At 36.2% G+C, this 20,324-nt stretch overlaps 1 protein-coding gene across 2 annotated transcripts in view; it reads right to left on the bottom strand.

Moving 5' to 3' along the window:
* Positions 1-20,324, bottom strand: part of ap3b1a (adaptor related protein complex 3 subunit beta 1a) — a 118,497-nt gene that overhangs the window by 90,488 nt on the left and 7,685 nt on the right. Inside the window, exons 1-6 of one of the 2 annotated variants that reach the window (XM_088629612.1) lie at positions 17,908-18,208; positions 15,258-15,333; positions 14,158-14,232; positions 8,813-8,908; positions 5,590-5,750; positions 5,126-5,192 (exon numbers count right to left, since the gene is read on the bottom strand). In XM_088629612.1, coding sequence (XP_088485738.1) covers positions 5,126-5,192; positions 5,590-5,750; positions 8,813-8,908; positions 14,158-14,232; positions 15,258-15,333; positions 17,908-18,077 — 645 coding nt within the window. In that variant the 5' untranslated portion in view covers positions 18,078-18,208. Of the gene's footprint in view, positions 1-5,125; positions 5,193-5,589; positions 5,751-8,812; positions 8,909-14,157; positions 14,233-15,257; positions 15,334-17,907; positions 18,209-20,324 lie in introns of those variants that run through there. The other variant, XM_088629613.1, reaches the window with a different exon arrangement.

Below are 20,324 nucleotides of genomic sequence, written 5' to 3'. Positions count from 1 at the left end.
TTAATGGCCAACCCACCTACCCTAATCATACAGCCCAAATGATATTCCCCCTTCTTATTTCAATTTTCTACAGGCATGGAAAATAGGAAAGATCACTCATTTATCTTGTAATAGCTGGATAATAGATCTATCACAATGAAACATCTGCACAAACTCAGGGCCCTCCCCCCCCTTCGCATACAACACTGAACACTCCTTCTCACTTTCCCCACCGCCACCTACAATACTAAATCAATACCCTGTGTGAGCTGTGGGCTAGCCACACACTGGACTCTTTTCTGCCTTTTTTAGGTATACACACAGAATTTGGTTTCAATTCAGGCAAAATCAAAAGGAGAGAGATCACAATTCTACTGCCACGGTCAGGGTTTGCCGGCACAAAATAACGCAAATGTGGAGACAATAAAAAATCGTACGTGGAGTGTCACTCATTTTTCTTTCTGTCTTGTACCATTATAATTATGGGTAAAATACACTATTGTGCTGTATTTTGAATGTGTCATTAAACCAAAAAGTGCACCCCTGGGAATATGCTATCCACACACATGAAGTATGGGCTGATTACTTTTACTGAAATCTGGGTTCTCAAAGTGGAGATGTATGTCGCCAGATTTACTTATCCAATTGAATTTGACATTTTAATGAGTCTCCAGTACTGACTGGCCCAAGAAGACAAGTTCTCAATTTCACTATAATTCAAGCAAATGTAAAAGACAGAGGATATGAATAGCCTTCTTGCCGTCATTCGTAATTTCACTGAATCAGACTATTCATATCTGAAACAGGATTCAAAACACAAGTTAAAAAATACTGCAGCTTCTAAACTGCACAAACAGCACATTGTTACAATTACATGATATACTAAAATAACTGTACTTCAGACAATGAAGTGTTAAAATCTATATGGGAAAGATGTCAAATACTCTTTAAAATGTTATTATCCTTGAAACAAATGATAAAACAAGTGCATGTGACCAGAAATAGTTTTAATTCTGGATGGAGAAAGTCCAAATTTCAAACCCTGAAGCACCCATTTATCCCCATATTATCTTAACTATAAAACTTTAAATCAAAGTTTGATATTATCTTGTGACGTCTCTCTAGGTCTCTACTCATAACACCGCTGTGATCCCAGTTGAGTAGCAAATCTGTCATTTATTATATTAAAATGGAACATAATATTTTTTTAATGTGTGGTTATCCTTTTAACTATTTCAAGTCTTGCAGAAAGATTGTGAATTAGGCAAATAATTTTGGAAGTGTAAAGTGTTGTAATGGAAAGATACAGGGAGACTCCCAAAATTAACTGTCACCAACTGTCACTCAAGTGCTCACAGAGATGTCTGTGGTTCTTTTTCATATTTTAAAAATACATAGAAAAACTTTTTAGTATGCTAAATAACTTACTTTCTCAGCAAACTAAAAACAAGTTCTGATAAAAGACTAACCATCCATAACTACACAATGAAAACAAAAAAATCTTGTTAAATAGTACAAATGCGTGGCTATTAAAAATCATAAAATCAAGAAAAAATTATAAAATGAAAAAAAAAACTTTAGAAGAAGAAACGGCAAAGGTTTAAAAAAAGTTTTGACAACTCTAGCACCTAAAGGAGTGATATACTCAGCATGGAGTTTTACTATTCTTCAGAGAATGTATTTGTGAATTTGTGAATGTATTTGTATTGTGCTCAAGGAAACTGGTTAATTAGGTCTTATTTCATATGACTGCACAACAACCCTCTAAGAGAAGGGGTGGAAAAAAATGTTTGAATCCAGTATATCCACTTGCATGTAAATAAAATACTGTTTACAGAACATATAAAAATCAATAAAATGCATTAACAAACACTGAATATTTATAAACATACTGTATGCCATCAGAGCTGTGGGAACTGAAAGCTATACTTTTTGTAAGTCTATGATGTAGCCCAAGTCACCCTCAACCCAAACAGGTCAAGTGCTGTTTTTCTGTATGCTCATGTTCCTCGGCCATTAACACTGCTTGATTCGATCAACACGATTTAATATTTCAAATAAGACCATAATGAAATTTCATAAGTTTGAAATGTAGTTTAATGAACTGACTGTGTTTATAAGCCCTATCTCAAGTTCGCTTAAGTGCACTGCACAGGATCAAATGGTCAGGGTCACTTCTTCCATATACTGTAGTTAGCGATGTCTGAAGAAGACAATAAAATATGTAATGATAGGAGTCCTATAGGTTCAAACATAACTTTCTATGCAGTCCAATAACTGACTATAATCCTTAATATTGACCCTTTAATGTTAAACAGTGACTAAAATGCTTAAACACCAAGATTGAAAAGAATGGTTTTATAAGGTTATTATACATTCCAGATGATTTTTTTCCATATAGTTTCCACTATCTGGTAGACATTTTATAATACACATGCTAGGGAATACAACAGTTTTCTTCATTCAATGAATCTGTCCACACAAGGAATCTGAACCACAGTCCTGAATTTAAGATAACTTGATTTCTGCTAAACACCAAGCACATTAATATAAAGTAATTATTTCAATTGTCCAGTGGGTCAAAAATGGGTTACATCATATACAGCATGAAAGTCTTTTAACAATTTATATTTTTTTTTATATTTAAAGACACCAAAGTGTTCCACCTATTTCTGTTATTTAAAGTTTCTTTCAGTCGAAAGTTTTCCATCTGGAAACAAATGTGTCGCTTTTCAACTAGAATTAGGTCTTGAATATATACTTTATATATATTTTTCATATTAGAAAAACACAACCACAAAACCAATCAAGTCTTGCAAAGAACCTTTCTGTATTCATTAGTTGATACAGGTAGAGTGTTACACAAATATTTTCTTCAGGTGTGGAACTAGATTTGGAATTAGATGTGTCCACGAAAGCCAAAACAGTAACAAATGAATATTACATTGCCAATAACAACAAGGAATAAAATTGATTAAGAACAACAAATATTTACTACTGTTGTTTTATAGGTAAGCTGCCAGGAACAAAACACAAACAAAATGGTAAAATATCTCGCTCGAGCAAAACTGTTTTGCCTGCAATGATCCAAATGACACCTGCTAGCTCATTACAAGGCTCCCTGAGAAAGAGCATTTTTGTACAGGGAAGTGATCATTCTTCATTAAAACCTTAAGTAAACATGCAATGCATCTGGCGCATGATATTTTCTACATGAATTTCAATTAATTTACAGTTGCTTTTGTAGCCTGAACATCTTCCATCTTCTAGATTTAAATTATTTTTTTAAGTGTGTTGTGTGAATGCTTTAATTTGTGATTGGGGAATTAAAAAGCTGGAGAGTGCAGTCGCTGGTTTCTGACATTACAGTTCTTAGATAATTAAAGATAAATCTTTAGACCCAGTCATCAAGACAAGGGGAGCATGAAGATCTCCTTTTCTTTTTTATTATTTATACAGTGTACATAAACTGTTACGAATCCACCATTCTATAGTGAAAATTACTCTGTCACAAGGCCTAAATTAAATAGAGGAAGGAATGCATTAAACCTTCTTCATGCTGTCAAGTTAGCTTGGCTTTCCTCTGTCAGCTCTTGTTAAATGAACAAGGTTTACAAAAACAACACCAAGGGCTTGTTTTCAGCCTGTCAGAGATACAAAGGAACTCTTCTAAAGGTTACTACAATGATGCCATCTTCTTTTAGTTACCAAGTATCATGGGCATTAATTAAATTGCTCCCGATATTCTCACACATTTCCTAACACCGGTGCTATAAATTACACAGGCATTTAAATTAGGCGTTTTCTTGATTTTTTAAATCCAAACAAAAGGGACACCCACACTGTTTCTAATACCAGACAGAAAAGAGGAGTTATGTTTGTCTTTTTACCTCATACAGATGTACTGCCTAGCAAAGGTCCTTTCATAACCTCAAGAATGTATGTTACCAATCTAATTGTCAATTATTAAATTAATTTAAATGTGCAGGGCTCCAAACAATATATTTCAATGTTTAAAAACCAGCTCCAACACTTCCCATTTACGTTAGCATTTAAGTCTACTCCTGAACACTTGCTAGTTTCGTTTTTATAACTGCGGAATGAAGAATCACTCAAAAGCAGAGAGTTTCATGTATGTACAGTAGCTCTAGTACTAGTATGCTTTTGTAAGTGGCCAGGTAGAAAACTAGTCTAACATTTTAACCATTAGTCTTGTGTCTCTGGTGATACTGGTTCAATGCATCACAAGAATTAAATGAAGTGTGGCAATGCTTTTCTCCTGTGTTTACGTTTTGTGTTACATAGTAAATAAACCAAAATATAGAAAAATGAGCTTTGTGAACAGTCTCTGTACAAAGGGATATTGCTTATAGCCTTAATTGTTACTAATATTAAAATACTTTCTGAAAAAAACAATTGCATCTTTTCTTTTTTTGCTACCATTACATATTTCAAGTAAGAAGGCATAAAATAATAAAATCGTTATAATGGAGCAAAAAAGAAATCATAATACATATATAAAAATAAAGTTTAAAAACATGGAAAACACCAATTATAAAATGCAAATCAATCGTGCAAGATATTTAAAGAACAGCAGATTTTCTGGTCACCTATCGATTACAAGTTAATACATTTTCTTTACTTGTCTGCTTAACATAGCAATTCCCACTCCCCAGGGAAAATAAGTAACTTCACTGAAAGCAGTCACAGCTAGCATTCATTTAGATTTAATACAACCTTCAGTAGATGATAGCTGGCACTATCACTGTTCACTGTGTTTACATCTCTTTATAACTTAAAATTAAAAATGGCAAATTCCAATTGCATTTAAAAACATTGAAACAATAACATCAAAATGAAGAAACAAATTATGTCCATAGTCATGTAACCACATAAAACTGCTTGAGTAGGTCTCCCCCATGTGTCCAACAACTCTTATTGCACAGAAAGGCCCAGCCTTAAAATGCCTTTGTAAAGGCAGATCGTCAACAGACAAGCTTCTTCCTCTCCAGAAGCACAAACCTCAATATCAGGCAGGTGTAATGTATGTAAAGGGACATCCTTGGCAAATTCCCTCAATGTCAGATGCCAGCAGTAAATTCCAATTAATTTCACCAAGACGGCACTGATTAGTCACTGTACTTACTGTGCTTTTGTCCTTTAACAGTTTCTCTATGACCTCAATTAAATGTTCTTTCTGATCCGGTTCAAGACTAGGAAAAGATAACGATACAACACAAATACAATTATTAAACATACAAGCAACAAAAAAAAACTGACTACTGAAGAATGTATATTTCTTACAGCATTCAAATAGTTTCTAAATAATCACCTATTACCAGACTTTTCACCTGAAGAGTTTTCCATTTTCCCCTCCCTCACTCTTACACTAAATTAAATCTTTAGTCTTAGCCCTCACACTACAAAATGGTTAGTTTCCTATGTTATGTGTCATTAATTTCACAAAGATGTGCATACACAAGCAATAATGGATTTTATTTAGCAGTGTGGTAATGTCTCAAAGAATGCAATTATGATCAGCATGCTTTACACCACTGTGTAATTCTTGAATACTTGTCCATTCAGTCTCTTTAACCAAGATTCATTTACCTGTACAGTTTCTGAATTGCATGAGCTGCAGTTTTTCTGACATAAGGTGACAAATCAGTAGCTGCTTCTTTAATGGCCAGCATCATGATTGGAACAATAATAGGCACTCGGATGCTGGATAAAACTCTCAGAGCGCTTGCACGGATCAGCTGGTTAGGATCCTACAAAACAGAGGGAACAGAAAACACCTAAGGTAAGTGCACTTTATTCCCCTTTAGCCTTAAAAACCGTACGTCTACATGTTTAATGTAACTTACTATATCAGGCAATATCCTTGAGGGTATTCCAAACAAAGTATATTCCTCATTTCCTATTAAAAATGCTATACTTAATTGCAGTCTTTTACATTTGTGATGATTTCAATCTTCTGCATATTTCTTGCCAAAAGCCTTTAAAGAGGTATCTAAAGCACTGCTTGCAGTTAAAAATGTATTTCATTATTGATTTTTACATTCCACATTAAATGTAATACAACGGCATCATGAAAAGCCAAGCAGTACATACAGTAGGCATTTTAGCTCAAGCATCATATGCTTGGCTGGCTGGCTTTCCGAGCAGCATGTCACACACTTCTCTGCTTGCTCTGTGAACATGCTGTAATACTTAAACTTGGTGCCACGTAGCTCTGAAGCCCCATCTTGGACAGTTTCATACACGGTGGACTACCTACCTGCAAGTGCTGTGCCAGCAGTCTGTTTCAGGCTGAAAGTACCTTTTTCAGAGCCCGTTGTTAAGATAAATTGAAGCATGATTGAGAACTAGCAGGGGTTGAAATAGGTTTTCTGTCCAGGAGTGAGAATCGCAGAGGCAGCTTTTAAAACGTCAACGTCTCAGTTAGGATATCTGACCGTTGCTTTCTGTCTCTGCCATAATACTTTCAAAAACCCGAGTCCAGAAATGGGATCAAATATCTGTGTACGGGGCATTTACTTGAGTTTTCTAGCTCTGTAAGTTGTGGAAATGTCTGCAATTTATGCAGGCAAAACCTTAACTAACTTTTTGCAAAGCTTTTTAGATTCATACTCGATATACATTTTCTGTGGTAAAAACAAGAAAATCTATAGTTCTGAAAAAAAATGAAATACTGGTTAATGTATTTCATTACATATATTTAAATAAATACAATTTATTTATTTTAGAATTATTTAGTCTTTAGTTTAGTTAGATTATTACTTTTAAAATAAGACACATGAAGCAAAAACAAAAATTGTCCATATGCTGAAGGCTATATGAACATACGACATTGTTAATTAAGAATACAGCAACATTACATTCACCTTGATTTAGATCTATGATAAATATTTAATGTAATACATACATATAAGAAGACACCTAGTGCATTACTATGACATAATAGATTTAAAATTATCAGTCTTATATCATGAAAAAACACTACAGTGTAGGACGTCGTTTCAAGTGTTATCCTTGACAGTAACTGGATATGTACTTGATTTCAACTCATTAGGCCTCTGAACAATAAAGAATAATATGAAACTTGTGTTTCAATAAACTGTAATAATCTTCGTAAAAATAATATCTGAAGAGATACATATAACCTATAGGGAAGCAAACAAAAGGTTAATGGCCACAGAAAAAAAGAACAGTGTGGTTTGGAAGTGGACTTTGTGTTGATGGAACTTGCTGTCTTTCTCTGCTCAAATGGATTTTCCACAAGACTGAAAATGAGTATCAAGACCGACTACAAGAATGAAGTGCCCCCGATTACAATTGTAAATCATCAGGTAAGTATTTCATCGTAATTCGATGAGTCTGAAACTTACTGCATATACAACAGTATATTAATCAAATTAATAAAAATTTCCAAATTGCAGTCTCTGGTGGCTCCCATGACACATTTCTAGAATTGGAACATCAATGCTTGGCTGATGTGGGATGAGAAGAATGGATTGCACAGGAATTTCATAGACTTCCTCAGGCATATGCATTAAAAGCAGTTTTAATGTAACGGAACTCATAGTAACCGATCTGGATGACAGAAACCCTCTTAGAATCCTGTCACCCTGATAGATGGGCCTAAACTATTCATTGTTCTATTCATAGCGAGCAGCAGGTAACATTTAAAAACCTTTTAAAAAACAAAGCTACTTATTAATGAATACCACCTTGTATTTAGAAATATCTGTAAGTACCAATCCAGCTTAGTACCATTAAATAAACTATTCAAATTATTTTCAACAGAATTAGAAATAACAGAACAATATCTTATTCAAATGAAGTTACATCAACAGCAGTAACAATCTTGGTTTTTATATAAAATAGCAGCAACATGTCTCTCTAAATCATTCAAATACAGCCTAACTTTCTCAACTCATCACAATTCGCTATAACAGATTCACATTCACAGGCCTGAGGATGGTTTTAAAATTCCTATATGACACTGTCATCGTCATCTTCAAAAATACACTTTCCAATTTAAAATACTAGTTTTTAAAGTCTTTCAGCCTCCCACATTTCGCTCTCATCAAAAAAAGCAAAGCAACCAAGACAATCCCGAAAAACTGTTACAGCAGCTACCGGAGACCAAAATCAGAAATACTGTAAAAATTTGCTTTATTAACACTTGATCGCATATACTATACTTTTCTGGATTTCTTATTGAACAATACTTCAATAAGGTTATAAGTTTAAGATATAATTATATTCTTCCGAATATTTTACTGATCCATCAATCAAGGTTTTAAGCACTAATGTGTCTCAGGCTGACTCTGATCTTTCACACACACACACACATGCAACTTACGTAACAAAGACCAAATACCACACAGCAAGCATCTCTTCTGACCAGCCCTTTCAAGAACTCAGTCTTGGTCAGGACCCTCCCAGATTTGGAGAGAAAGTCAAATTAAAATTGGCAATTATTAATAATACTACTGTTCTAAACAAAATCCACCAGAGGCCTTGTCAGTCCCACTGTGTGAGTGTTGATTTTAAACACTGATAGAAATGTGAGGTGAAAGACGTTTTTAAAAATACCCCCCGGAGGAGATGCGTTTGAAACAGCACCCCATGACAACTTCATGACAGAAGAATGCTTGAATATTCCTAATGCAAATATTCCAGTTTGAATAAAATCAGGCTCCAGGGGACCTCTGGCTGACAAGCCACTTACCACGGCACTGCTATAGCGCATTTTCGGGAGAAGCGCCCCAACAGAAATGTGACTGTGCAAGCCTGGAAAAACCCATTCTAAATGAAGACTGACCTTCAGTGCACGCTGGAAGGTACTGATGGACAACAGGGCCAGATCCTGCTGCTCTTCTGCATAGCGAACCAGGTACACGTACACCAATTTCTTCAGCTGAAAGAAAGAGCTGGTGACTTAGAGCAGAATTTAAAGGCAAATAAGTAAAAAAGAAAACCTTCACTTGCCTTAATCCAAGCATTCTGATTTTGTGGACTCACTGAATTACAAAATCAACATTCTGAAAAGCCATTACATGTACCTGTTTTTGCAGTATTATTGCTTTGCGGGTAAATTTCTCAGGCATATTTCTCTAATTTCTCTAATCAGGGAAACAAAAAATCACTTAACATTTTTTCTTCTTTCTTTCCCCCTCTTATTTATTTTGCAGCACAGAGTCTAAGAGCTTCCTATTATTTTTGGAAGGGACTGCCCTTTCAATGGAAGATTAATAAAAAAAACAGTTTTGTTAGAAAAACCAGAACCAGTCAGCAGGCACTTGTGCTGTTATCGTTTCTCTACAGTACTGGTGACTGTGTGAAAGAGGAAAGGGTGTTCAAATATTTGCTGATGTGCTGAAGTGTTTCATCTGGAGTGCAGAGATCAAATATTTCATAATTCATTTCGATTTCTCCGTTTAAGCAGCTTGAACTTGGTGAACAGTAGGATTTCAATCATAATTTCATCAATTATCACCAAATTAATAGCGTAACTTAGTTTAAAAGGATACAGTGCTAATATGTCAGGAATTTCTAATTTAATAAATAAGTGTTAAGACTTTGATAAGGATAATAATTGAAATACTGAGGTTGTATTGCCATAATTATGCGTGAAAAATTTCAGATTCACAAGTTCATAAAATACAGGCTCTTCTAATATGAATTACAGCTAGTACTTAAAAAAATAAAGCATTCTGTTAGAAAAACAGCAATAGGACCACATTATTAAAGGAACATGTAACCTGAATGACAAGTTCTTTTTCAGAATAACAGACACACAAGAAGCACAGAAGATTTGTTGCTATTTTTCTAACACATTTCATTACGAGAGTTTGGATAAATTAGGTAATGTTGCAGACAATACATTAAAATTAAACATTACTAATTAATCAAACACTGCATAAATCATTCATAATTATATGATAAATAACAATGCTTGGCATTTAGACATAAAAATGTGTTGTTTTTTTTTACTTTTGCTTGATAATTTAGTGAAAAGAGCATCATTCTCTCATTACCTCCCACACCTTATCAACATGTAGGTATGAAAACCAAAAGGTAAGGAACAGGACAAATTTCGCTTGGTGCACTGAATGAAGTGGAAAGAATTCCTTCATCGTACAGGCCCCATACAGATCCACCGATTAAACAGCAAAAGAGAAAACAACACCATTGAAAGAAGAAATGAAGAAATGTAAGAACTGCAATGGAATAGAGAGGAAAAGCAATTGCATGTATAGTTCTGCCGAAAACTTTGATTTTGAATTTAAAGCTGATCAATAATAAAATGGTTCAGAGTTCCTTAGGGTGGAGCTCCATCTGCTGAGATTTTCCGCTATTGTTTTTGTTTAGCATTCCAATCTGGCTGAGCAGTTAAGGAGGCTTCCCTGCCTATATGATTTCACAATGGCAAACAAAGGTGTTGCCACCCACAGCATGAATTCTTATTTAAAACACGATAATATTTGGGGCTTTGCCATCCTGCAAGCTATTCAAAATAGGTAAAGCAACAGGAAATGCAGCTGAAGCATATGCATACAGAAAACATGTACCATACTTCACCATGTTATTTTGCCACATTTAACAAGCATAACATGGTACACTAAGGAAGTACATTTAAAAATCTGTTGAGAATTTGGAATGTAATCCTTTATACAAACCCTTGATTATGCAAAGTAAGCTCTATAGGCTTGAACAGGAAGCCAAGAACAGGCCTGGTTGTACAGTTTTTAAAATATATGCTTAACTTTGTGTTAATTCTTAAAAATCCACATCTTTGCTGACACCCATTAATGTCTTCAGGAGCTGCTCTACAATGAGCTTATAATCCAAATTCTATCAAAGCATCCAATTGGTCTGATACAATCCTGCTTTTCAGGCTTTATAGGTATTTTTGAGGATATCAACTACTACATAGGCGCAACTTTGACTAGTTATACCCAAGTGTTAAGTTCTTAACACCTGCTAGGGTTCAATGAAACTCACAAATGGAATATCGAACAATTTGTGGGGTGCACACTTGTGCAAAGGAATATAAAATATATTAGCAATGCTTAAATATTATATATATATATTCCTACTGAAGTGTTTTTTAAAACCAAGAACTATTTTTCTCATTTTCTAATGCCACTAATTGAACACATCTAAATTTGATATAAGCCAATGTGGTAATTATCATATTTGAAGAGCACCTGATAACTACTATGCAAATTATGAATTACTGTAAGATCACTCTGAGGATATCACTGTAAGGAGAGCGCTTGTGAGATGAAGAGCAATTTGTCCAATACTATTTCAAAATCAATACTTCATACAAGTGAATGATTTTCTGGCAGTAAAAATTCAAGAATTAATCAAACTGATCCTTTGAGTAGCATAAAGCTGGATGATTTTTTTAACATTGACCTTTTTAACAAAAACTAAAACCTGGATCAGTCGACAATTTAAAATGGGGAACTTTTTATTTTTTCAGCTATGTGCAATTTGGCAGAATAGAAAACCTCTTATGTTACAGGAAGGTTTCCAAGGTGTCCAAAAAAAGAAACAATATTGAAAGGAAATCATCCAGTAAAAGGGAGCTTGTCTGGCAGCCCCTGAAGTCTACCTGGTAAACTTATTACTTTCTAAAGCACTGTAGTGCCCTTTAAAGTATCCTAGGGTGAGTCACAATTAAATCAGAGAATAAAATCATGACCTTAGGGTGTCTCTGGCCAGTCACTACTTTACCCAGAGGATACTTCAGACTCTCGGCACCATGAAAAATGTTCCAACACTGTCACAACCTAGCAATCTAACCAAATAAATGACTTGATGGATTCTGTATTACTTTCTCTTTGAACAAAAAAAAAATCATCTGGAGGCTGCTGTTCCAAAACCATTTTTGCACTAGTTTAGGAACACAGCATCCCAATATTAAATCACAGAAGGCAGCAAAACAGTCGATTTGTTCCTGTGCTGGTTTTGATTAGATCCGATCAATGTCAGCCACAAGAGGCCTGTGGAATATGTGACTGCAGGTGTGCAGTAAAATTCTCTGCTCAAACCGAGCCTCTGTGTGACCAGTAACAGGAGTGCTTGCTACAACGTGACCTCAGCTTTCTACCACCACTTACTGCTTTTCTGTGTTACGCTGCTCCCAGCAGAGGAACTAATCACAACAGTACCATATTAAGCTTCAAGAACACAGGCGGATCTCCCATTGCCAGCTGTTTAATTCATTAATCGTTATTCACGAATGAGACTTCATGACTTATTGGCTAAACCTTCTATTATTTTTGTTCCATACCACTGATCCATTACTGGGTCACAGAAGCTACCAGTCACTACCCAATGCCACACAATGCATCTTGTGACCTAATTTAAGAGCAGCAGGGGCTGAAATTAAAATGGTGATTTCATAAAAACCTTTTACGGTCCATCTGTCTCCACTGAAGCACCTACTGTATGGTTTGCTGGTAAATATACACGTAATGCTGTAACAGGCTTGAATGTCACTTGTATGTGAAACAAATAAACCAGCCTCTCTTATGTCAAACATGATTAGAACTATTAGACTGTCAGGACGGGTCGACCAGTGGCACAACCATATTGTAGCCTCAACATACTAGTTCTCAAAACCAGGATCCTTCTGGAACTTGTGCTGATGGGCCAGTAGGTGGCACTCTTTCCACTGGATCAGAATATCCTAACCAATGACCCAATAAGGACACGATGCTATTGGAAGTGCCATGCCAGAGATATTGAACTGAGGTCCTGACTACATGGTCATTAAAGATGCACTTCTCATGTGCATAGGCGTGCCAGTTTAATGTGCTGGCTAAATTCCTCTGTAGATTTGCATAAAATGGAGTACCTTAAGTTCTCTTTAATTCAATGGAAGAATTCATTTCTCACTTCTCTACCTCATCTACTGTGAAGTGGGTCTGCTGGCTCATTTATGTCTGAGTGTCATGTGCGTTATTTCAGATTGAAAAACTACTACTTTAAGTGCTAAAATCAAGTTTCAAAGTATGTGAGCTTCTGTATAATTCTGTATGAAGATTAACAACATCCCCTAGCATAAGTAGACCATCATTAATAAAAATTATCAAAGAGAGCTAGCCAAATTTTTTATTTGGAAAAAACTCCTCGGAATGAAAGATGAGGTCCATAACACTGTTCTACATATGCTGGCAGCTCATACATGACTGTCACCAGAGGTCACATCTCATGGTAGAATCTCCACTGGTCTAGAAAGGATAAACTTTAAGGACTGATCAGTCTTCTGTCTAACTGCCTTACATACATGTTCTGCTGTTCACATTGTATAACCATAATACAAAGAGCAGGCAGAAGACATATTGGTTAGCTAGTTTCCCAAAGACTAACTTCAGCTGAGACTTTAAGTTAATTGATTATTCCAAATTTGTGGAGGTAGAGGGGACTCTACAAATATGAACCTAGGAGGTCCATAGTCAGCTTTTGACTTGTTCTATATATTTATATGGTTATACTGTCTGAATTCACTATATGTAACCAATCTGCAGCTGTATTGAAACACTTTTATGGAAATAACTGAGCCACAATGTAACTGTGATTTTTTGTAGATGCCTCCATTTTACTGATTTTGTATGAATATGTCTAAATCTATGGAAACCAAGTAATGTACATGGAAAATGCAGTGTTGGAATATAATACCTGCTGCTAAATGAGCAGCCATAAGGCTTTAAATGAAAATTAATTTTCCTTTTAGCAGCATCTATGGTAATAGAAAGGCATAGGCAATGTGAATCCTGGACAAGCTAACCAAATAAGAAAACAAAAATGTTACTTGAGTTTAATTTTTACCGGGCCTTAAGGTAACTATCTGCCCAAGACAACTTACCGAAATTAATCCAAGGAACAGGAAAAGATACCACTGCTTATCGTATCCAGGAAGCAGTTAATAAAACTGATGATCGTCTATACAGGAACCTGTGTTTTTCCACTATTTCAAAATCTGAATCTTCTAACATAGCCCCATGCAAAACTTTTGTTTCAGATCACCCAGAACCAAATCTCATTGCTTACACTAATTATTTCTGCTTATTTTCTTTTTGAAAAGCATGACTGAAAACACCATACAACCATTACATGTGTGCATCGGATTCATGACTTCTCATACCGTACCTCAATGTTTTTACTCGCAACATTCTTCACAACTGCTGGGAATAAATCAGATGCGCTCTTTCCTTTAGCAATCATCTGAAAAACAAATTTGCAGATGTAAATAATCAGAAAAGAAATAGTATAATACAAATACCAATATATTCCAGTTCCCAAACTGTGTTATTGTCTATTACAACAACTGGTACATGCTATCCAGTTTCTACTGAACCTGTAACAACTGAAAAAGCTCTTTGGTGATAAAATGTATTGTGCATTTTCATTACAGTACTGTAAATATTATCCTACTTACTCTTTTAGGAAATGTTGCATTCTTCCTGGTTTGTCTGAATCAAGCAGAGATATACTTATTGGCAAGAGATCCACTGAGTATTGAATGGCCACAGTGTGACAGTGTGAAAAGGGACTCTTGCCAAGTAACAGAGGAACAGGGAGGAAATTAGCAGAGCCAGGACTGTGGCTAGATCCAGTCTCCATTAGCCATTAAATACAAAATTAATTACAAGGGCAGCCTTGGGGATGTGTGGCTGGTAATTCATTAGAATTCAACACTTGCAGTGTGGACAAAAGAAACTAGAAAATGATCACAGACCATGACCAGGATGGGGCAAGATAAGACGGCAAGTGATTTTTCTTTGTAGTTACTACGTCATTTAACAAGATCAAGTCAAAACGGGAACAAACTCTGATCTGCAACAATGACCCAGACAGCATCCTTCTAATACAGCAAGTGTTGAGGAGAGCAATGCAAGTCCCCAGCTCAAGGGTACAACAGCAGCGTCACCCTTGACATTTGAACTCATGAGCTTCTGATCCAGAGGCCTTACCACTGCAGCCTCAGTTAAAAAAAAACTGAGAAATAAATCACTTTTAATGAACTAAAAAATAAACCACTGGTTGTTCGCTTTTTTTTCCAAATGCTATGTTTACTTCATGGTTTGCTTTTTTATGTTCAGTGCTTTAAACCTCATGGTGCATTGCCTGCAAAGCTATTAATTCAACGCTGAAAAATAGAAAGGGTGCGACACCCGAAGGAGGCACAGCAGCCAAAACGTTATGCTCTTGTACTTATTTAATTTTGCATTTAAATATGTCAAGCTTACCCCAACGATTCTTTTCATAGCTTCCAGCTTGAGTGAGTCCTTGCTGCTTTCCAACATTTCTTTCAAGTCATCATTCCTTCAAAAAGAGCACAGCACTATTACAAAGTGCAAAACACCACACCAGATGTTGCAGCTAGAAATGCTGGAGACCATAACCCCGCTTTGTGATTCATTAAGAACTGTCACTCAATTACCTAGCATTGTCATTTCAGTTCAGCAGGAATCATCTACTGACAGTAAAGTTAAGGCGATTCTGACCTCCTTGGTCATACAACTACTAACAGCTTAATTACATTTCCATCTAAAAGTTTCTCATTTATTTAATGATTAACGTACATGTTTCCCTTTTTAACAACCAAAAAAAGATATCACTTCACTCAAGGCAGCAGTCTAACTGTTCAGATACATTCCACACACTCTATGTCACAAGGTCTGGGAGTTACAGAGTTAACCAGCTAAACATTTCGTATACCGCTAAGCTCTGAGAAAGGCTTTGTTTTATGGCTCCACCTTATTTAAACTTTTTTACAGTGAGTCAGAATTATCTCATTGTTTGTGTAAAATTGTGCACTAGGTGATTAGTTGAACTCTGGCAAAGTTGCTTCTATAACCTAGAGTAATCTGCTGGTTTCTTCTGGACTAAAAGCACTAGCGCTCATTAGATCCTTAAGTTAAAACACGTATGCAGTATCTGTGCAGTTTATTTTTCAATCTGCACAGCTTTTGTCAGAAAATCCGTGTAACAGATTCCTTTTGAATCACTTAATCCACAGTTTAACACAAAAACTTTTCTCAGCCTTTTTTTTTTCCCCGTACACGGCATTTTGCCCTCCTCTGAAACTATAAATATTGCAAAAACACATCATTGAATAGATCTATGTGTGTAGAATGTGGAATTATACACAGAAGCTTCTCAGCAGGAATTACAGATACATGAAAGGAGCACAATTCCCGTAGATGTGCAGTGGATCTGATCTTTTGCGACTTTCAGCACACTCCTTTGCGTCACTCAATGTGTCTATTTTGTAGACAATAATCAAAGAAATTAACTTTTTTTTATCAAAAAAGGAGATTAGTTCTTAACATTTGGCCGTCACATCTTAATAGACAACAAAATCGTCAGATCTCATAAGTCCAGAAAAACCGGGCCTGGTCAGACCAGGAAGAGTCCTTAGGATCTTTTGCTTGGATAGGCATTTAGTTTGCTCCTGGTGGTGGTAATGCTATACAATGTGGGTGGCAGAGTCCAGTCCTCACCCAGAGATCCTAAACCACCATCCCAAAATGATGACAGGATACACTGCACTAATTTAAGGTCATTTAAGATCCCACAGATCGGGGTGTGAAAGGCAAAATAATTTCAGGATCCAATTCACTCTTTTTTAATCTTGCTACCTACAGGGCTTCCTGTAGTTTATTCTTCTAAGTAATTAGTTCTTAGTCACTCATTCTGCACCTTCTCCAATATTCTATATGATGTTGTTGTATAATAATGGTTCTCACACTGCACAGCTTCAAATTCGTAAAAAACACTCTAGAATCCTCTGGGGTGAAAAGAGTCATTTACAAGTGTTCCCAGAACTTAAACAATAGTTCCCTCTAAACAACCAGTTAGAAGTCACTAAAGGGAAAGAGAACACACCAATAACAAAAAATATAAAGGAATAAAGAAAATGTTACAAGCCTTTCAGTTACAATATTTTTTGTGTTTATAGAGACATAGTAAAACTACCAGAACAAATACGTCCCACTGTGTGCACGTTTTACAGGATTGCATGCATTCTTAAAATATGCAATAGAGAATGGTCTGGAACGGCAGAATGCTTAACACAGCCAGGAGGAAGAAGGCTCAGTTTTTCACAAAACAAACCTTGCTCTGCTTTGCTAATTTAGAATCGCTAAGAGTTAAGATTGAAAGACTCACAGCTCAGAAGTGCGAGGTATATCAAAAACAAAAGGCTGTAATTTCAAGGTGCCTGTTACCCTGAATGCCGAAACGCTACTTATTTTGCACATTTCTAAAAATTATTTGCATAAAAATTATGCAGATCACCAAAGTCATGTACCGCCCACAAGGAATATCTTTCTGGTTTATGGTGTGTGTTGAAGAGTCACTATTAACTGTAAGAAAGATCGCTCATTAGCTCCTACCATTTCACAATGCGGAGTCATATATACATCTGTTTCATTGAACCAGGTGAGCTCTGCCATGCTGATGAGCCCTCAGCAGGGTGAAATACTTGTGTGCGGCGACTAACTTTGGCTTTGCAGATGCAACAGGAGAGATTAGACATCTCATTAGACTACCCCCATCAGCAAACAGCAAGAGCTAATTAAAATGCATTAATTTTATTGCTAAGTAGGTACATACCTCATTGTATATATATACACAATGATTACAAACTGGGACTAATAGCATTAGTAGCATTTTAAATAGCTGAAAATAAATTTAGTATATGTACTAGCAACACATCAACACACAAGCACAGACACATATGGTACCTAATGACTAGAAAACCTGAGTTACATGTTTCAATAGCTTTTCACAAAGTAAGCATGTAGATCTATCAGTCATCATATCACTGCATTTTTGCAATACTGCATTAAATCGTTAAACCCCACTTTACATGTCCCTATTTTGAGCACATACCCAGCACAGCCGTCCTCTTCCACACTGCTAGCGTTACTGCTATTGGTCAGTGCCTGCTCCTCCAGCGTGGGCTCTGGCTTCAAGGTGAGCTGTAAGTTTTCAGCAGTCACCAGGGCAGTTTTCACAGCACACAGCGCCTCCGTTCTCAACAGAGAAAAATCGCGCTCCATTTTCCTTTGGTCGGCACGAAGGCCCCACACTGACTACTCCGCTCGTCAGTTGCATGGGCTCCGAGGCTCAACTTCGAAATGAGAGCAGTCAAGCCCCTCCAAGAGAAACAGGATATCAGCGCCCTTTAGCAGAGCCGTTCAGCAGCCTCAGTAAGGAGGGCTTCACACTGAGCCTTTCAAAGTCCCTTCCCATTGAAAGCAAAACAAGTCTTATCAGCCTTCCTCAGTAAACACTATTAAAAACTTTCATCAGCCCAGCTAAAACTGTTCCTTTTTGAAACTCATCAGGAAAGCTTTGGCAGTTACAAGTAAGCTATTCAATTGTGTCACAAGCTGTGTGGAACTGCGAAATGGATCTTTTTTTTTTAAAGCAATGCAAATTTGCAGATCTTCCACCAGTATTGCAAAACAAGTACCAAGAGGCGGTAATTCCTCAGAAAATGTACCACCCTTTCAGAATCTCATTCAGTTGCAATGCAAGTTAGCCACCAATTTCTTTAAATGCATATGCAATCTTCAAAGCAAATTGTTTTACCTGGATGAACGTGTTTTACCAGTATGGTTCAAAAATTGCACTTCAAAGAAATTAACAGGACTACTGCTCTGATTTCTCATGCTTTTAGAATTTTTTATAGGGTGAGGAAAGTTTTATAGATTTTTAGCAGCAGGAAGCACACAGAAAGGTAGCTTTAGGATATAAAACAACCTAGTAGATTGGGTTTATATTTCACCTTTGTAATGTGTTATAAAACTGGGGCATAAAAGTCTCTCAATATTAATGTTGCATAACTGACAGAGGAAGAAATACAGAACTTTCAATGAATCATAACTTTCCCATTTATTTCTAAATAGTAAGGCCTATACTTTTTACAATAAACAAACAGCTCTTTGCGTCCTCAGTGTACTGTATGGAGATTCTCCAGCATTCATAAAAAAGAAGGCTCAAAGTATTAACATTTTCCATTAAAACATTCATTAATGGAAAGAAAGGTTCACCTTTTATTTAATTTAAAGATTTCACGGCTGACAAAAATAATCCAAACATTAATTATACAAACTTTTCACTTGTATAATTTATTAGATGTGCAGTATTTGACCATGCTATTTTACTGATTTTAATTAAAAAACCTAATTCATTACAAATCAATCTTAAGCAAAGTTATGCAGATTTCTGTACTGTATGCCTCTATGACTGCTTTTTAGGCAATCGGTATGTTCTTCCAAGTCCTGCAAACACATTTCAGAAAATTGCGGAAGAATCAATAAGCCAGAATGTTAGAAACCCCCTGAGCTGTGGTACGAGGTCCCCTTCTGACATCTGTCAGTAGTGTTTCATTTTTTGTTTTGTTTTTTTTTCTGCATTCACTTCGAGGCTATCACTCTGGGCTGCACGCTTGTTAAGTCGCTGATGTATCCAAGCTGTAACCCTGACTAAAGGATCAACAACAATTTTCAACAGCTGTCACAAATATACATTCCTTTCTTTCTTTTCAGATATTTCTCCTCGTTGAGAACAATGCTTTCACTTTTGCATCAGTAAAGCCATGTCTAGTTTACACAGTTAACCTTAGCATTAAGTAATAGACAGGGACCCAATCTTTTGTGTTGCAGGGCTCTTGTCAGCAGGGGCTGGACACAGGCATCTGTACCTTGCTCTCTTTCTTCTTCTTCCATGTTGGCACATTCTTGTCTCAACTGACAGAACTGACTTAGGTCAACAGCAGAATGCCTCATTAGTTGCCTCTTGGTGTTCTTCCAACACACTGAACACTGTATTACCCTTGGTGAATAACTAAAATTCTGACTTTATCCTCGACTCTTCCATATGCTTCAACTTATTTTTAAAGAAGCATACACAAAGCATTAACATGAAATACCTACCATAAAATGCCTTACACTTACATAGTGTTTTTATGGACATTCCACTCAAAGTGCTTTACTAGTAAGCAAAATATTATTTTTAACACAACGCACAGATCTGGCAAAGATAATGCCCCATGAATAAATGCCCCCCCAAAAATCTAAGAACATGTCTACGTTTACGATTTAGTTTCTAAGTACATTAGAAAGGTTACAAACCAGAGGACGCCATTCAGAACATCTAGTCCATTTAGTAGACAGTAGCTAAATGAGTCAAGGATCTCATCCAAACGATTCCTGAAAGATGTGAGGGTACCAGCTTCAACAATATGGCTGGGGAAGTTGTTCCATACTTCCACAACCATTTGTGTAAAGACGTATCTCCTG

The sequence above is a fragment of the Lepisosteus platostomus genome, chromosome 4 (genome assembly GCF_059453375.1).
Source record: "Lepisosteus platostomus isolate fLepPlt1 chromosome 4, fLepPlt1.hap1, whole genome shotgun sequence".
In the NCBI taxonomy this organism is placed as follows: domain Eukaryota; kingdom Metazoa; phylum Chordata; class Actinopteri; order Semionotiformes; family Lepisosteidae; genus Lepisosteus; species Lepisosteus platostomus.
This window is presented reverse-complemented; position numbering and strand designations above follow the sequence as displayed.